Source organism: Myotis nattereri (genome assembly GCF_964212035.1).
Source record: "Myotis nattereri genome assembly, chromosome: 6".
In the NCBI taxonomy this organism is placed as follows: Eukaryota; Metazoa; Chordata; class Mammalia; order Chiroptera; family Vespertilionidae; genus Myotis; species Myotis nattereri.
Window position 1 is genome coordinate 19003984 of NC_138081.1, and position 18838 is coordinate 19022821.

At 41.9% G+C, this 18838-nt stretch overlaps 1 protein-coding gene across 1 annotated transcript in view; it reads right to left on the reverse strand.

The window, feature by feature from the left end:
- Positions 1-18838, reverse strand: part of TNFRSF21 (TNF receptor superfamily member 21) — a 74923-nt gene that overhangs the window by 29565 nt on the left and 26520 nt on the right. The window contains exons 2-3 of the mRNA XM_081094084.1: positions 17741-18392; positions 15617-16102 (exon numbers count right to left, since the gene is read on the reverse strand). Of these exons, the coding sequence (XP_080950210.1) occupies positions 15617-16102; positions 17741-18392 (1138 nt within the window). The remainder of the gene's footprint in view (positions 1-15616; positions 16103-17740; positions 18393-18838) is intronic.

Below are 18838 nucleotides of genomic sequence, written 5' to 3' on the forward strand. Positions count from 1 at the left end.
CCACACGCAGGCCATCGCAACAGTACACGCTGCTGACACTGCCCAGGCCCCCCCACGAGAAAGGCATGAGGTGATCAACTGGGTAATTACGGAAGAGATGGCATTTTCCAGTGCCTTATAAAACCCTGAATCAGATACTATCTGGGTGACAACCCTAATTTGAAGCTCTTTCCTTTTTAAGCTCAACGTGAGCTACATTATGCAAAAAAGGGTTCCTCCTCTTTTTATACAAACCTGAATTGACCTTTATAATCAGAGAAGGTATTAAAGCTCTTTCCTAGAGACAAATATCTGCAATGAGTGCCATTATTCAGAGCCCATATTAAAGCCTTCCCTGGACGAGGTATGAAGGACAGTGCTGACAGAGCCAGAGCGAACAAAGGCCATCTAACCCACAATGCAGCACTCTGGTCTTCAGGCTGTGCGACCCGGCTCTGCACAGAAAGGGTGCATGAAGGAAATGAATATGTTTATAAGCCTTTTCATGGTACCAAATGCTCATCATTTAACCTTAAGAGATGAAAGCATTCCCACTACATCTCCCAACTTATTAAATATAATGTCAGTTCTCATTATTCTTCTGGAAAGAGGTAGAGGGAAAAATAATGAGAAAATTCCCATGGAGGTAATTAATGAACGAACTCCTCCAAGTGTAAACGACACCACAGTTCTCCCTGTGCTGGTTTATCTGCATGCGCGCGTGCACGTGCACACATATACACACACACACACACACACACACACACACCTGTGTATCAGGAGATATGAGCTCAAGACTACTACCCTTTTACTTACCACCCTGACCCCCACCCCCCACAGACATGCTGTTCATTGGCATGCGCTGTGACCTCAGACTTACCAATTACAGAGCCAAGGGCAAAGATGGACACAACATATGTACAAAACAACATAGGTCATGTTTGGAAATTTGAATAAAAGCCTGTGGACACTGAAATTTTAGAGGTTGTCATTTGCCCAAGGTCATGGAGTTTGAACCATATCTTGTGATGGCAAAGTTCATGATCTTTTCTCTACTTGTGTCTTAAAATTCACAAGGCAAAAATACCCATGGCCAGGGCCACTTGAGCAAGCCTATCACTCCCGGCAAAGTACAGACTGATGCATAGGCCTGGGCTCCTTCCATAACTTGTTTAGAAGCCTGGCTTTAGCATTCTTAGAATCCATGTTCTTTCTGTACAATGGTAATTTTCTGACTACTTTTTGACCCACATCTCCTTTGATTAGCTATCCCAGGACCTCCTTTGATTAGTTGTCCCCAGAGCCTACCACATGATAGAAGTACAATGAACATCTTTGAATGAAAGAATGAATGAATGAGATCCTTTTTTGTCATCCCTCCCCTCTTCCCTGAAAGCCCCCACTGTTTACCATCTCATTAGATGGTAGAAAGCCATTAAGTACCTGAGCAGCCACATACCATCACACCTTTGCTGTGTGGCTCTGCCAGGTCTCTAGTCTCTAGAATAATGTCAAGAAAGGCCCACAGAGTGGTCACCAATTGGTGGAACCTGAGCTTCCTGGCACAGGAATCCAGTTCTTGTGCAACAACCTCTCCCTCTGCTGGTGCCCTCTTCCCACTGAGGGTGGGCCACTGCGTCCATGCCAGGGACAGAGCTCAGCAGGAGCAGAGCTCTCCTGGGTTCTCCCACTGCACCGGAGATGAGCCGCCCAGGCCATTGTCTGTCTGGCCTCATAGCAACGTAAGTGCTCCCACAAGCAACAATCTCACATGTAGATGCGTTGTTGTAGTAACCAGCATATCATAGGGTGATTCAAACATGGTAGAGTAACAGGTATCACTCCCAACGCAGCACACTAGGAACTGGTTTGCCCTGAGTTAAAAAAACACTGCTTTCCTAGCGGAGGTACAAAAGTTGAAGAGAATGTTTAGATTTCATTTTAAACCCAACAGGTGCTTTCTGAAGCAAAATTAATCTCTATCTTGTTGAAGATTTAATGGACAATAAGTGTAAGCTCTGATGAATCTCAGGAGATACTAAAAACCACTGTGCAGAGGTCTCAGGAGGTTAATGGACAGAATGTTTACCAATGGCAAACTATCAAAACAGCAGACAATTTTCCAGATGGAAGAAATAGATATCGCCGAGGCTGTGAAAAAAAAAAAGAATTATACTTTATTTCATTCCACCGGGCAAAATAAAATACACAAAACTCATCTTCGTCAGTGTTTGAAGCTGTTCAGTCAACAAAAGTGTAGTGAGCTCTTGCTTTGCACCAGACACTAATCGAGGCACTTTGTTGTGACAAAGCACAACAAAGCCCTTTCCTTATGAAGCCTGCATTCTACTGGGGGAAGCAGGAAGAATCAAGAAAATAGGTACTAAGATATTTAGTGTGTTAGATAGTGAGGAGTGCTAGGAAGAAAAATTGAGAGGGGGGGGAAAGGGTGGAGGGGGCGGGGCTCAATTTTAGATACAGGGTCTTCTACCCCATATCTAAGAGAAGGCCTCACTGATGTTGAACATTCCAATCAAGAGTTAAAGGAGGAAAGGGAGGAAGCCATGCTGATATCTGGAAGAAGGGATATCCAGAAAGAGGGAGCAGCAGGTGCGAAGGATGGAAGGATGTTGGCATGAACAGGAGAAGTAGGCTGGAGCCAGTGAGCCAGGAGGAAAAGAGTGGGAGTCAGGCTGAGAGATAAATGGTGGAGGAGTATAGATTGCATTGGGCCATCAAGGCTGCAACTATGGATGCAATAAAACTCACTGGAGATTTTGAATAGAGAATGGCATTTGAACAGGATCATTCTGGCTATTGTGTCAAAAATAAACTAAAGGGGCACAGGCAGAAGTGGGGCAACCGTTCAGAGGCCATCACAATGATTCAGAAGGGAGATGATAGTGGCTTGGGCCAGAGTGGTGGGAATGGAAACGACAGGAGATGGTCAACATCTGTATGTATTTTGAAAGTAGAGCTGACTGGACTTGCTAATGGATCCAATAAGGGGTGAGAAAGAGGAAAGGAGTAAGGATAATTCTACGGTTTTGGCCTGAGCAACCAGAAGGTTGGAGAAGCCACTTTGTGCATTGGGAAACTGATGTGGAAATATGGTGTGGGATTCAGTTTTAGACATCTTAAGAGTGAGGTACCTGTCATCATAATTAAAATGCAAAAGGTTAAAGACAAGCAGAGAACCTTAAAAAGAGCAAAAAAAAAAAAAAAGCTGTTAGCTAGACCTACAAGGGAGCTCCGATAAGACTGTCAGCTGATTTCTCAAAAGAAACTTTTCAGGCCAGAAGGGAGTAGTAAGAAATATTCAAAGTGGTGAAAAGCAAGGACCTACAACCAAGATTACTTTATCCTGCAAAGCTACCATTTAGAATTGATGGACAGATAAAGAGCTTCCAAGACAAGCTTTCACCACCACCAAACCATTATTATATGAAACTAGAGGCCCAGCGTGAGACCCCAGGCCCACGGCGCCACGAGACCCACGGCGCCACGACCCTCCTGGTGACCGGTAGTTTGGTCGTTATGACATTACAGCATCACGGCCACTGGCCTTTTATAATATAGATTTAAATATAGATGTTAAAGGGTCTTCTTTAAGAAGATAAAAAATATGAACAATAAAATGGCAATAAATACATATCTATCAACAATTGAGTCTACAAACAAAATGAAGTAGCAGAACAGAAACAGACTTATAAACACAGAGAACTTTTTGTTGGCTGCCAGAGGTTGGGGGGGGATGGATGAAAAAGGTGAAGGGATTAAGAAGTACAAATTAGTTGTTATAGAATAGTCATGGGAGATATAAAATGCAGCATAGAAAATATGATAATATTCTAATAACTAAGAGTGGCATTGGATGGGTGCAAGACTTATTGGAGTGACCATTTATTAAGTTATGTAATGTCGGGTTACTGGGGTGTACACCTGAAACTAATATAATGATGTACGTCAACTTTAATTGAAAATAAAAAATGATTTAAAAAAATAAAAAGAGTGAGGTGCCTGTTAGACATCTGGGTCTGTCAGGCAGGCAAGAAGGAGGATGTTTACATGTCCTGAGCACTGGGGCTCTCCACTACTTATCAGCGGTTCTCAACCTATGGGTCGCAACCCCTTTGGGGGTAGAACGACCCTTTCACAGGGGTCGCCCAAGACCATCCTGCATATCAGATATTTACATTATGATTCATAACAGTAGCAACATTACATTTATGAAATAGCAATGAAAATAATTTTATGGTAGGGTCACAACATGAGGAACTGTATTTAAAGGGCCAGAAGGTTGAGAACCACTGGCTTAGATGCTGGATTAAAGAAGAGCCAGCCAAGAAGATGAAGAAGGAATACAACAGCCAGAGAGTTGAGAGAACCAGGAGGATGCAGTGTCCTGCTTGCCAAAGGAAGAAAGGGTTTAGGAAGCAGGGGATGAAGGTGCCAAATGCTGTCAATGGGCCTGGTAGAGGAAACCTGAGAACTGAACAACACAGTTAAAATCTTATTGTCAGACTCTATGGAAAAAAAGGCAAGATTGTTGCTAAAATTTCACTGATTCTAAGACATCTCAAGGCATATATATATTTTTTTCCAAGGCATATTTTAAGGAACGCCTTTCCACAGCTTGGTGGCAGTGGGGTTTTTTCCTTGGTGCTATGTAAATAATGGCATGTCTTGCAATCAATGGCATCTTAGATTTGCTGAAACAAAGTGAGTCATTTTTTTAATTTATAAATTTGAAGCCACCTATTTTTTTTTAAACTCAACATTATCATCAACATGCCTAATATGTGCAATTCTGCACACATATTGCAATGCTTACAACCAATCGGTCGTAAAGAATAATCAACAGATGTCTACCAATTCCTCATCCTCTGCAAAATCTGCTTACACAATGCTTGACCTGGTCGATTCAAGGACACTCATTTTTTTTAAACTGTTTTATTGCTTAAAGTATTACAAAGAGTATTACATATATCTCCTTTTTGTTTTCTCCCCTTGACCCTCCCCTAGCCTCCCATGCCCCCCAGTGTCTTGTGTCCATTGGTTATGCTCATATGCATGCATACAAGTCCTTTGGTTGATCTCTTACCCCACTCCCACCCCCCAACCCTCCCCAACCTTCCCTCTGTAGTTTGACAGTCTGTTCAATGATGCTCTGCCTCTGTATCTATTTTTGTTCATAAGTTTATAATGGTCTTTATTATCCATAAATGAGTGAAATCATGTGGTATTTTTCTTTCATTGACTGGCTTATTTCACTTAGCATAATGCTCTCCAGTTCCATCCATGCTGTCGCAAATGCTGTGAATTCCTTCTTTTTTACAGCAGCATAGTATTCCATCATGTAGATGTACCACAGTTTTCTAATCCATTCATCTGCTGATGGGCACTTAGGCTGTTTCCAGATCTTAGCTATGGTGAATAGGTGCTGCTATAAACATAGGCATATATCCTTTCTGATTGGTGTTTCCGATTTCTTGGGATATATTCCTAGAAGTGGGATCACGGGGTCAAATGGGAGTTCCATTTTTAACTTTTTGAGGAAACTCCATACTGTCTTCCATAGTGGCTGCACAGTCTGCATTCCCACCAGCAGTGCACGAGTGTTCCTTTTTCTCCACATCCTCTCCAGCACTTGTTGTTTGTTGATTTGTTGATGATAGCCATTCGGACAGGTGTGAGATGGTACCTCATTGTTGTTTTGATTTGCATCTCTCAGATGATTAGTGACTTTGAGCATGTTTTCATATGTCTCTTGGCTTTCTGAATGTCTTCTTTTGAAAAGTGTCTATTTAGGTCCTTTGCCCATTTTTTGATTGGATTGTTTATCTTCCTTTTGTTAAGTTGTATGAGTTCCCTATAAATGTTAGAGATTAAACCCTTATCGGTGATAACATTGGCAAATATGTTCTCCCATGCAGTGGGCTTTCTTATTGTTTTGCTGATGGTTTCTTTTGCTGTGCAGAGCTTTTTATTTTGATGTAGTCCCATTTGTTTATTTTGTCTTTAGTTTCCAAAGCCCTAGGAGCTGTATTGGTGAAGAAATTGCTTCAGCATATGTCTGAGATTTTGTTGCCTTTGGATTCCTCTAGTATTTTTATGGTTTCCCATCATACATTTAAGTCTTTTATCCATTTTGAGTTTATTTTTGTGTATGGTGTAAGTTGGTGGTCTAGTTTCATTTTCTTGCATGTATCTGTCCAATTTTCCCGACACCATTTACTGAAGAGACTGTCTTAACTCCATTGTTTGTTCTTGCCTCCTTTGTCAAATATTAATTGAGCACATTGGTTCGGGTCGATTTCTGGGCTCTCTATTCTATTCCATTGATCTATATGTCTGTTCTTGTGCCAGTACCAGGCAGTTTTGAGAACAGTGGCTTTGTAATACAGCTTGATACCTGGTATTGAGATCCCACCTACTTTGTTCTTTCTCAGGATCGCTGCAGCTATTCGGGGTCTTTTCTTATTCCAGATGAATTTTTGGAGAGTTCGTTCTAGATCTGTGAAATATGCCATTGGTATTTTAATGGGGAGTGCACTGAATTTATAGATTGCTTTGTGTAGTATGGACATTTTAATGATGTTGATTCTACCAATCCAAGAACATGGTATGTTCTTCCATCTGTTTATGTCTTCCTCTATCTCTTTTTTCAACGTCCTGTAGTTTTCTGAGTAGAGGTCTTTTACCTCTTTAGTTAAGTTTATTCCTAGGTAGCTTAATTTTTTGGTACAATGGTAAATGGGATTGCTTTTTTAGTCTCTCTTTCTGTAAGCTCACTATTGGTAGATAGAAATGCCATAGCTTTCTTGGCATTAATTTTGTATCCTGCTATATTGCCAAATTCATTTATTAAGTCTAATAGTTTTTTGATGGAGTCTTTAGGTTTTTTACGTATAATATCATGTCATCTGTGAATAAGGACAGTTTTACTTCTTCTTTTCCAATTCGGATGAAGGACACTCATGATTAAGGATTTATTTTTTCTATTTGTATTTTAGACTTGCATGGGGGAAATGCTGATTTATTTTTCAGTAAACAGAATAACTTAAATTCAAAGGCTACTCCATAAATTATAAAACATACATTTGAAAAATAAATAACTTCCTTCTAAAGCCTAAAGGAAGAAGTCATCAGTGAGTGGCCTGGAGAGGACAGCAGCCTCAACTCCCCAGGGCAAAGGCCACATCAGCTACTCTGTCTTTAGATGATGCCTTTAAAGCTACAGCAAGAAGCTTTTCCCCTGCAATGGTTCTGTGTGCTTTAGAATCCTCAAACATCCGGAGAGATTTAAACAGAAAGGTGCTGTCTGCTGGAAGCGGCATGACTGGATGCAAAGGTGGCAAAGGCGGGGGGTGAGGGGTGTGGGTAAAAACTGCCCGCCTATTCCTTCCGCTGTAAAGCAACTGTGGCTGGGACAGCCCTGGGGGTGCAGCGCTGGGACACAGCAGCCTCTTAAAGGGAATAATCTACTCCCTTCAGCCTGGCTTCCTGGTGTTTACACTTCAAGTCTACTTCCCATAGGAAACTTGGGCTCAGACAGGCTGACTGTCTGGAATTTTTAGTCAAGGAGGCTCCTGGTGAAGGGAGGACGGCTTCTTTGGCTGCAGCTGCTGCTCTGCCTGGCGCTGAGAAAACCCAAGTTCAACAGATGTGAGTTCAGATGAGCAGGGCTCCATTACTCTGACTTACTTGAAATAGCCCTTATTTTTTTAAAAATAACCATCAGGGCCTTTAGCCATTGGATATCTAGATTTAGAATTCTTCCTTCTCAAGTAATCCCAGGAAAAAGGTAGGAAATCAGAGCGACCTCTACAGAGGAAAACTTCTTATTGATGACTATTTTGTAGTTGCTTCATTTCAGAACAAACTGGGGTTTGTTACGAAGAAAAATAAATTTTTCTTGATTGAGCATGGTTAACAACAACAAAAAATCAACCACAGAAACCTGGAAATTTCTAACCTGGAAAAATGAAAATTCAGATTTTTATAAGTCAAAATTCTAAGAATCAAAGCTAAACTAGAGCCCAAGTACTGTACTGCCACTTTCTAGCTGTGTGACCTTGGGCAAGTTACTCTTTGTGCCTCAGTTTCCCCATCTATAAAATGGCAATGATAGTGGTCTACCTCATAGGTTAAGAAAATTACATTAATCGTTATAAAATGCTGAGAACAAGATATTGCACTTGCTAAGCACGGTATAGGGCTTTGTTCAAGAAAAGTAAACAATGAAAATTTCATGGTAACAGAAATCTTTCTTATGTTAGAAAAATATATTAGTAATCACAGTGTATGTCATCTTTGCATCCCCAAACCACTTTGTGATCTGTGTCAGTAGTAGCAAACACCCCACAACTTTACTTCAGAATTACTTATTGTCGAATTCCTACCACACTTCATTCATTCTTCATTTCTGAATACTGACTATGGGAGTTTTAATCATTCAGAAGAAATGTTTTCTTAAGTCATTCCTGAAACCTGATTGAAGAGCATGTTGATATTGTTCAAATATATCTAGGGCACAGCTTCCAGAAACCCAACGTATGTCACCTAACCTACCACAGCAACCTCGGGGTTTTGGGGGTTTTCACACAAAATTTTTTGTATATTTACACAAAAAACAATCACACTCCACTCCTACAATTGGACTGCATCTTACTACTTAGTCTGGAAAGAGGACAAAGTCTGCAGAGTTGTGAACCTGGAAGATGCATTTCCGTCACAACCCTCAATAAAGACCAGTTCTCCCCACGCTTGACCAATCTTTGAAGAGGAACCACAATTCAGGAGGAAAGGAAGCATTTTTCCTGAGCCTGTTGTTGGGATTCACAAGGACGGAACAGAGCATGAGACTGTTACTGAGCAAAACCTAAAGACAACAGATGAGAAGGGATGTGTCACTGTTTGTTTGCTAGGTAAGGTGAGGGGATGTCCTATTTTGCTTTGAGCAGTGAGTTGTGGATAGGGGACCGGATGGAAGAAATAAAATATATAATACCAGGAACTCAAGGTCTATAACAGAACTTGGTTCAAGGACAGTGTCTGAAGCTTTGAGATAACTGCTCTAAGCAAATAATAGCCTGGTTCTTCATCATTGTTTCCCCTAAGAGCAGTCTTTACATATAGATTAGGGTATCAAAATTATGCAAATCAGAGGTTCAACCACCAAGCCAGCTGGTCTGTACAAAAACTTTGCCTTTGGGTTTTAAGCTTGAAATAAAACGGAAAGCGTTGGGTTGTGGGTTGTTTTCAACTTCACATTTCCATTTTTGCATCACTTTAAGAAAGGCTTTTAGAATAGAGGGAGATGTTAGACATACTTGAATCCAAGACTTTCATCGAACAGCTGAGCAAACCAGGCCCACAAGGTTCTTCCCTTTGCACAGCTTCCCTCTCCCAGCCAACACTGCCCCACTCCACTCACCCCATTCCACCAACAGCTACTCCTCACCCTACAGGAGCAGGCCAGGTGAGCCTAGTTCCTTCCTTTCACCCTCTAGAATGCTGAGAATCAGCCTACATGTGCCACACTGTCATTTTCCAGTTCCTTTTGTACTGGCCAATTGGCCTCTAAGGCATGTTATGGCCAAATTCTAGTTGCAGATGTTTTCTCTGTAGCCATTTCTCATTAAATATGATCCTTAATGGATTTCTACTTGGTTGAAAATTAGATATAGTTGTCCCTCTGCCCTGACCTCAGCTCATCATGAAATCTTCAGCACAGCTAAACTCCCTGACCTTCTTGTCGGGGGGAGAGAGAAAGAAAAGGAAGCTGAGATGGCAGCTTTATCAATGTTACCTATGATCTCAGTCAATGTTCACAAACAACCCCATGAGAGAGACAAGAGTTATGTCCACACTGCAGATGACAAAACTGAGGAGGGGTTCAGTAGCCTGGCACAGTTACAGAGCGAGGGCTGATATTCAAAACCCAGGCCAACCTGACTCATCAGCCCTCATCTTTCACTGCAGTGTGCTGCCTCCCAGGACTTAGTAAAGTATTATTAAGCCTGTCTTTCTGAGTCTTGGTTGCTTTTTTTGAATGTGTCTCCCACCAACCCCTATTCCCCAATTAAGTCAGTGGCTTGAAAACAATCCAACCTTGAATAGGATAAGTGGATAAGTCACAGGTGCTCTAGACCAGCGCTGTCCAACAAGACTTTCGATGATGGAAATAGCCTGTACCTGTCCTGTCCAATATGGTAACTATTAGCAACACGTGGCTATTGAGCACTGAAGCTGTGGCTGATTCAACCAAGAAACTTGGACTTTCAAGTTTAGTTCAATTTAGTTTTGCATTTAACAGCTCATGTGATAGCCATATAAGCTAGCACAGTTTGAGACCGCCCCTCCTTGAGCCCTGTGCTATTGGCCCAGCCTAGGGGACACACAGTAAGACCCATTGCCTTCTAAGAGCTCCTACGCAATGCGCGGAAACAAACCACATGCACACAGTTAAACGGTATAAGACAGAACAAACTGAAGGAATTAAGAAATAGAATCTCAGAATATAGTTCTACAGAGTGAGACCTTTGCCCTTTTGCTGCTGCAGGTACAGAGCATCTGCTGGAGAAAGTGCACCAGCCGCTTTCACAACCCCTCTTGCAGTTCATTTAGAGGAGATGCTATCTTTCTATCTCGTGTACTTCGAGTAACTACACCGGGAGGGATTACTGTCCCAGTCAAATGCTGACTGTCTCCCTAAGGTTCAGGACTGAGAATGTGCTAATTAGGAACTAAGCCAGTTAAAACTAAATAAATCCAATTCCTTTGTCTCACCCCATTTTTCTTCATAACCTCAAGTCTGAAAGAAAAAGGAAATACTATCGAGCAGAGATACAGTCCATTTTTCGCTCCCTCTATCACCTTGCAGAACTTCCTCCACAAGTAATTTCAGGGCAATTTCCATTCCTCATCTGCTTTTCAAACTTCTCCTCAGACTCCCTAGGGCAACAGATTGCTTGGAACCCAAGGTAACAGTTTTTCCAAATAGTCAGTCATAAGGGTGAACAAAGGAGAGAGGGGGGAAGAGAGAGGAGTGGGGAAGGGAGAGAGGAGAAGAGGAAGAAAGGAGGGGAAGGTCACTAGGAAGAACCCGTATTAGAAACAGCAGTAAGAGAACAGCAGTTGGTTCTGTTCTCGGCCATCCCCGTTCCCAGCTGGGGCTGGGCCACAGCTCTGTGTCTTGCATAATTATAAGGAAGTAACTGTTTTGAGACCATTTGAGACTTTGTCAGTGCAATGTACAGCCAGCTGTGTGTGGACTAAGTTTCACTATCTTTACTTTTGTGCTTTATGTGAGAAACAGATCAGACAAAATATACTGTTTTCCATGTAACCTTCCAATTAATGTGAACCCGCATTAATCTTAATTTTAAATAAAATTGAACATGTTGGATCCCACTTACCCCATAATGTTGGGATTATACTACAAAAGGAAATAAAAGTATTACTTAAACAACAAAAGCATAACAAATTGAGCATTAGCATAGATTTACATCCTAATGACACCTGAATCTAGTAATAAACTCATAAATAAAAGATTTGTGTATAAGAATTCTGGGCGCTCTCTCCTGGGATCACGCCCATGTGCTTCTTCCCTCTCAGGCATGCGTCTTCTAAACTCTAAGGGGCCCAATGAGACCTGCAACCTGGGGAGCAATGGGCAGCGGCAGCTCATCCCGGGCTAACCCCCAAACCTACCTCCAAGGCCTCTTTTCTCTGACTTTCCTATAACATCTGTAGAGAGCCAAAGCAGCCCAGCCTAGGCTCTCTCCTGTTGCTTCTTCTATCCTAGGCCCTGCCTTGTTTCACTGTCTCCAGTTTTAATAAATTGAAAAAAAAAATTCTGAAAGGACTTCTGATGCCTGTTGCTGAAACAGACACATTACAAGAAACCAGAGTCCAATCCCAATTTACTAAACATTAAATTGCTCTGACTTCATGAAGGAAAGAAGCACACAAAATACCACAGCACCCTCAGTCTTCCATCCTCCTGGCCACATAAGGTGTCTCCAATACCAGGATTCCATGAAAGTAGGATTGCAGTTTTGTGGAGTTCAACTTTAAAAACTATAAATCCTTGGTAGGCAGAGAGGCGTGAGTAGAGCCAAAAAAAAAAAAGAGGTTCTTTTTTTTTTTTTCTTTTTTTAATCCTCATCCAAGCATATTTTTCCATTGATATTTAGAAAGAGTGGAAAGGAAGGGGAGAGACAGAAAGAGAAAAACATCAATGTGAAAGAGACACATTGATTGGTTGCCTCCTGCATGCGCCCTGACCAGGGCTGGGATTGAGCCTGCAACCGAGGTACATGCCCTTGACCAGAATCGAAGCCGGAACCCTTCAGTCTACAGGCCGATGCACTGAGCCAAACTGGCTAGGTTCTTGTAGAGAAAGACAGGAACCAATGGCTTAGCTTCAGAGTGCTGAGGGTCTGTCTATATGGCACTCAGGAGCGTAGCATGGTCTGCTTAAGGTGGGCAGGCGTAAGTGAGGTCTTACATGACCTCTTATGGAGAGCACCCTGGGCTAGGCAATTTGACCCCTACTCTCATCCTCATGAACAATTCAGTGTAAATGGACAAGGACCAGAAAAAGATCTTATACAGGATTATCTGCTTCCCAGAACTCACTGCAATCAGAACAACAAGATATTGTTTCTAGAGGCCTCTCTGAGCACCTGGAATGGTTTTTATTAAACAGAACCTCTCTTTGTAATGGGATTTTACTTAGTTGAACCTTTCAGAACAGAAATTTGGAAAAAATAGACCTCGTTTAGAAAAACATCCTAAATATGAACATCCCAATGGAAAAACCGGGTGGGGGAGGGGGAGAGAGTTAAACTCTTGGAAAAGATAGTTACACTTGAATGAGGCCACAGTAATCCCCGCTTCTCCATGGAGGATACATTCCCAAGACCCCCAGTGGATCCTTAAACTACAGATAGCACCAAACCCTAATCCATAAATTCAACTACCAAAGAAACGGAGTTATTCCTTTAAAGAAGTAAATAAGGAGAGGAGAGTTTCAAATACTTACATAATCCAACAGGACATTCTCTACTAATTAGACATATCAGAACAAGTGTCTGACTGATCACTTAAAGAGCAATTTAATGAAATACTTGATCCTGGACCAGATTCTATACCAGAAAAAAAAAAATGCATGCTATCTATGAAGGCCCTTAATGGACTGACTGAGAATACTGGAATATGGATGGTAAGTTACAATATTATATTCATGTTAAATTTATTTGAGGTTGAAAACTGTACTATTTTTTTTTAAAGAGACTATCCTTATTGTTTAGAAATACACACTGAAGTTTGTAGGCACAAAGGGCCAGGATATAGTCCAGAAAAATTATTTTCTGGATGTACATGTGTGCATATACACAAAATATTGTATATTATATGTTACATTATATAATAAATATAATAAACTATTCTGTATTATACATATTTTATAATTTATAAAGTCTATTTTTAATACAAAGAGAGCACATAATGAAAAAGAGCAAAATATTAACAACAGGTTGACCTGGGCACGGATAAACAGGCATTCTTTGTACGACTCTTGGAATTTTTCCGTAATTTTGAAATGATGTCCAAATAAAAAGATTTTTATTAAAAAGGAGGGGAGGATTGAAGCCTTCCTTCCCCAGCTGGGTTGCCAGCAAGGGGTAGTCTCCTTCAAGTCAGGGCAGGCTCTGTCCCCAGGAGGGGGTTCATCTCAGTCTGATTTTCACTTGATTTGCTCATTCACACAAATTAGCAAAGGAAAGCAAAATAAGTTACTGTTGTTGTTTTTTTCACTTTCTCTAAATTTCTGATTATAAAAGTAGCATGTGCTACTTTTAGAAAATTTGGGGAAAGGAAAACTAACAAAGAAGAAAAAAAAACCCACACATTAATCTCACCAAACTTAAAGAACATCACTGTCATTTTGGCCAATTTTCTTTCAGTCTCTATTTCATAGTTTTAAGGGAACTGGGATCATATTATATGAATTGTGTAGTCTGGGTTGTTTTTTCTTTTCTTTAACCTAATGTAAAACATTTTCCTATGTCATCAGCCAAAAAATTCATAAAATCTTCAATGTCAATACCTTTCATATTACAGATAGGCCCATGGTCGGCAAACTGCGGCTCGCAAGCCACATGCGGCTCTTTGGCCCCTTGAGTGTGGCTCTTCCTAAGCCTTAGGAGTACCCTAATTAAGTTAATAACAATGTACCTACCTATATAGTTTAAGTTTAAAAAATTTGGCACTCAAAAGAAATTTCAATGGTTGTACTGTTGATATTTGGCTCTTTTTTAAAAAAATATATTTTATTGACTTTTTACAGAGAGGAAGGGAGAGGGATAGAGAGTTTGAAACATCAATGAGAGAGAAACATCGATCAGCTGTCTCCTGCACAGCTCCCACTGGGGATGTGCCCACAACCAAGGTACATGCCCTTGATCGGAATCGAACCCGGGACCCCTCAGTCCGCAGGCCGACGCTCTATCCAGTGAGCCAAACTGGTCAGGGCATATTTGGCCCTTTTGACTAATGAGTTTGCCGACCACTGAGATAGGCCATCATTTACTTAATTCATTTCCTTAAAACTGTCCCTTTGTTTCCAATTTCAACTTAGTTAAAAGTTTAAGATCTTTTTGCTTAAATCTTTTTTTTTTTTTGGTATTTCTGGTTAAAATAGATGAATAAAAATGGAATTGCTGGAACAAAAGGTATAAACAGAGTTTTAAGACTCAATACAAAAGGCCAACCGCTTTTTTTAGAAAATTAGGCTAACTTTAAAGGGGCAAGAAGGCACCTGACTGGAATTGTCAAAATTGCAGGCCGAAATCTCATTTTAGGATTTATAGAAAGGGAAATTACTGCCACCGTCTGAAAACTCCCATCTCACCTCAAACAGCTCCTGGGACAACTTCCGTAAGCTATTTCTGGCCTTCAAAAAAGGAAAAACAAATATTCCAGCCTGTGTCAACACATACTTCTACGACTATGTAGAAGATGGGAGGCCCAGCCTCAAGTGATCACCAACACATTAAGCTTTGAGTGTCTGTCATCTAAAAGCCCTTCCTACCCTGAGAGAAATGGGATCCTAAAAATATAAGGAGGAGAAAAGTACATGGACAAAAAGTATAGGGACCTAGAAGCAAGGTTGAGGTTCTAAAAGGCAAACTTAAGACAAATTCTTTTTTCTTTTCTTAGCAGCCCAGTAGTGAAAAAGAAGTGAGGGTTCCACTAGTCCGGAGACGTGGAGTCAGTCCCATCTGTCCTGAGCAAACAACCAGCCGGAGTCAAGGATGCAGCCAAACCTCTCTGAACTCAATCTCCTCCCATGTTCAATGACAAGGCTGAACAAAGTCCCTAAATGTCCCTCTCACACCTCTCATTTTGCAACATGCCCCTTTAAATGCGCCAGGGGAGAAAAGGGCAGAGTGGTTATTCTCTCTGAACACAGTGCATCAAATGCTGACCACCTCATTTCTCCTAAACACATCTAGATCAAATAGCACTAGGTGTACAAAAGGCATTCCAGAAATGTTGCATTTCCCACTCCTCCAGACAACAGGGACGAGGGAAAGCGAGGCAAGGAGAAGAAAAGAAAGCTCACCGTGGCCATTGCAGTAGTAGATCCACTTCTCCCGGTTCTGGGTTGGGGCGATGGATTTCTTCAGCCCCGCCTTTTCCACAATGGCACTGGGATCCTGCCGGGGCCCCTTCTTTAGAGTCCTTGAGCTTTTCCGGATACTGCACACCACTATCACCACAAGCACCAGCAGCAGGAAAAGCACAATCATCCAGGGAAGATGCTCATTGATGTCAAAATGCTTGTGCGGGTTCTGTCTGGGATGACCCCTCTTGATGCTTTTGATGGGCGTGCTGGACTTCTCGCCCCCAGTGGCCTCCATGGGTGGCAGCAGCTTCAGGATGTGTCTGTGGTGGGAGCCTTGCTGGTGGTCCACTACCTGGAGGTTTGGGAGGGTCTTGTTCACACCTTCCTCCCACCTTGTGTTGTTGGGGACTGTCTCTTCGTGGATGCCACTCAGTTCCTTTGGTCTAACAGAGGCAGAGGAGTTGAATTCTGTTGAGTTCATGCCTAGGAAAAAAAAAAAAGAGTAAAGAGGGGGATGAGTTTTTCTATATTTGGAGATCTATATATCCCATCCTCTTCCTGCTCATCTCCACACCAGGCAGATCATTAAAGAAGAGATGACCTTTGGAGTTTAAAAATAAGTTATATTGCACATTTTCATAAAGATCTTAAAAGCACCTTTACGTGGAAGATAAAAACGAAGGGTAACAGCTAAACTCATTTACTTCCTCGTGCCATAACCAAGGGCATTCTCAGGGATCCAGCATCTGACCTTCACAGCAGCTACTCCTGTGCTTCACACCCTGAGCAGACACATATATATATTCAGAGCTTTAGTCAACTCTCAACTGTTCTGACTACTCAGAGAACTAGTTCAAATTTAATTTCTTTGTCCTTTAATTCCTTTGTACCTCCTCTCCCAACTTTTGACTATGTCATAATGCAATGGTAAATTTGAGGATATGACTAAGGTAAGAAAAGAGCTCAAACTCAAAACCAAGTTTGATCAGTGAAAGGAAGTTTTGGTGAGACAGGTCAGTGAATAAAATAAGGCAGGACTTCCTTAGTATCTTCTATGAATAGATTAAGAAAGATTTAGATTTCTCAACCACTGGCCATGGGCATGGCCAGTTTAGTGGACTTCTATCAGAGAAGCTTCCACAAGTTGTCTCCATTAACGAGTCGTGAGAGCCAGAGATTTTGAGTCCCGAGAAACAGGACCTGTCCTGTATCGGACCCTGAGAAAACCTGGTCAGGTCATGTGAGTCCGTTTCTTCCTTTCAAAATGGTGGCTGTCAGGCTCTCCTCACAGGGTCATCATCAAGGTCAAGTACAATCGCACCTGAGAGGACGCTAGAAAGCACAACTCAAGTGGGCTATCATCTCGATGAAAATTAAATTCAATCAAAAAGGATTTGAAAAAAAAAATAAAAATGACTTGGAAATCATAAAAAAAAAAGAAAAAAGGATTTGAGAATAAAGACTAAATTTTATAGTCTGCCTGAGATTCTAAAGGAATCTGAGGAAAACAGTGATATCCAGTGAAGAACCTCAAGTTAGAATCATTTGGAAAAAAAATGCATTATTTTCCAGATGTGAGTGCTAGCTAGTTACCTTCAGGGTGATACAAATTTGCTTGTTTCCTGAATCTTCTAACTTATTTTCCCCACCTTTGATCCAATATTCATCCCTCCCTTCCACATCTCATAGTATTTTCTTCCCTTCTCCCTCCTTCTTACCTCTGGCTGTATCTACCCAGGATTGACTCCACGTTGAAAAACTTTTCATCGGAGTGAGACCTTAAATATCTAAATCACTCATTTACTTGACGAGTTTGAAACCAAAACCAGAAGAAGTTCAGTGACTTACATAAGGCCGCACACTGTCCTTGTTTTACTAGGTTCTTATTTGCTAGCTTGGTGTGACCTAGTTTTTAGATATCTGATCCCCCTAAGTGCAACCTTCTGAGTTGAAATGTTTCTAAAAGGTCCCAAAGAAGCTAGATTTAATTAGCCACAAAATGCAAGCCCCTTCATCAAGGGATATACAAAATGCAAAACCATCCTTGGCACAGGCCCATTGCCAGTACCTTCACTGGGCTCAAAGCCCTCCTCAAATAAACAACTCGTGAGGTTAAGTTACCTTGGGAAACATACGTGGAGGAAGGGACTTCATGAGATTCCATGTGCTCAAGGCGCGAAAAGATGGCTGTGCCAGGGGAAGGTGAGGTTGTACTGGAGAAGGTCGGGGGTGTGCCACAGACGTTGTCTGCCACCTTGGTGCCTGGCTTGATCACCACCAGGTTCTGAGCCAGACAGTCTGTGTATGCTTTGCATTTCATCACACTAGAAGGCACATCAGAGAAGGTACCCCGAGCACACTGCTTACACCGCACATCCTCGGTCTCCGTCCCTTTCTTCCGCACACCCCAGCCCACAGGACACACCGTATGGGGAGCGCAGGTAGCATTAAACTGGAACATGCCAGGTGGGCAAGTGCATTCTCGGTCAGTCAAGGCAGTACAAGGTAATTTCTCAATCATTGGCCATGGGCATGGCTGACTACAGTCATGGCATTTCTCTATGCCATTCTCATGCCTGGTAAAGGTCCCCACAGGGCAACTGCTGCAGACACGCAGGCTTGTGTTGGTACAGTGCTCAGATACATAGGTTCCTGCCGGACACTTGTCACAGGTTAGCACCTGGCCGGTGGCACGGTCAACGTGGTGATATTTGCCAATGAGACTTGAGGCCTTCTCTTCTGGCTGAGCAGAGGTGGTGCTAAGGAATCCAAGCTGAAAGAAATAAAAGGGGAAGGGGGAGGAATAAAAACCAAGAAGGTGCTATAAAGGAACAGAGAATAAAAGATGGAACAATCCCACCACCACCATTATCATTCCCAGGAAAGATCTGATGGGTATAGTATCGTCCTAACAGTAGGCTGCTGCAGAAGAGGAAGAGAGAAACAGACTCTGATTCGCCCCCAGAACCTGACCTTCTAGCTGTGAAGCTTTGGTTTCCTTGCCTGATCTTTGCCTCGGCTTTCTTTTCTTCCATGTGTAAAATGAGGCTGACAATACCTCTCGATTATAAAAATCAACTGTGAATATGGACATGAAAGCACTCTGTAGCTTGTATTAAAAATGCCATATAGCTCTAGCCGGTTTGGCTCAGTGGATATAGTGTTGGCCTGCAGACCAAAGGGTCCCATGTTCGATTCCGGTCAAGGGCATGTACCTTG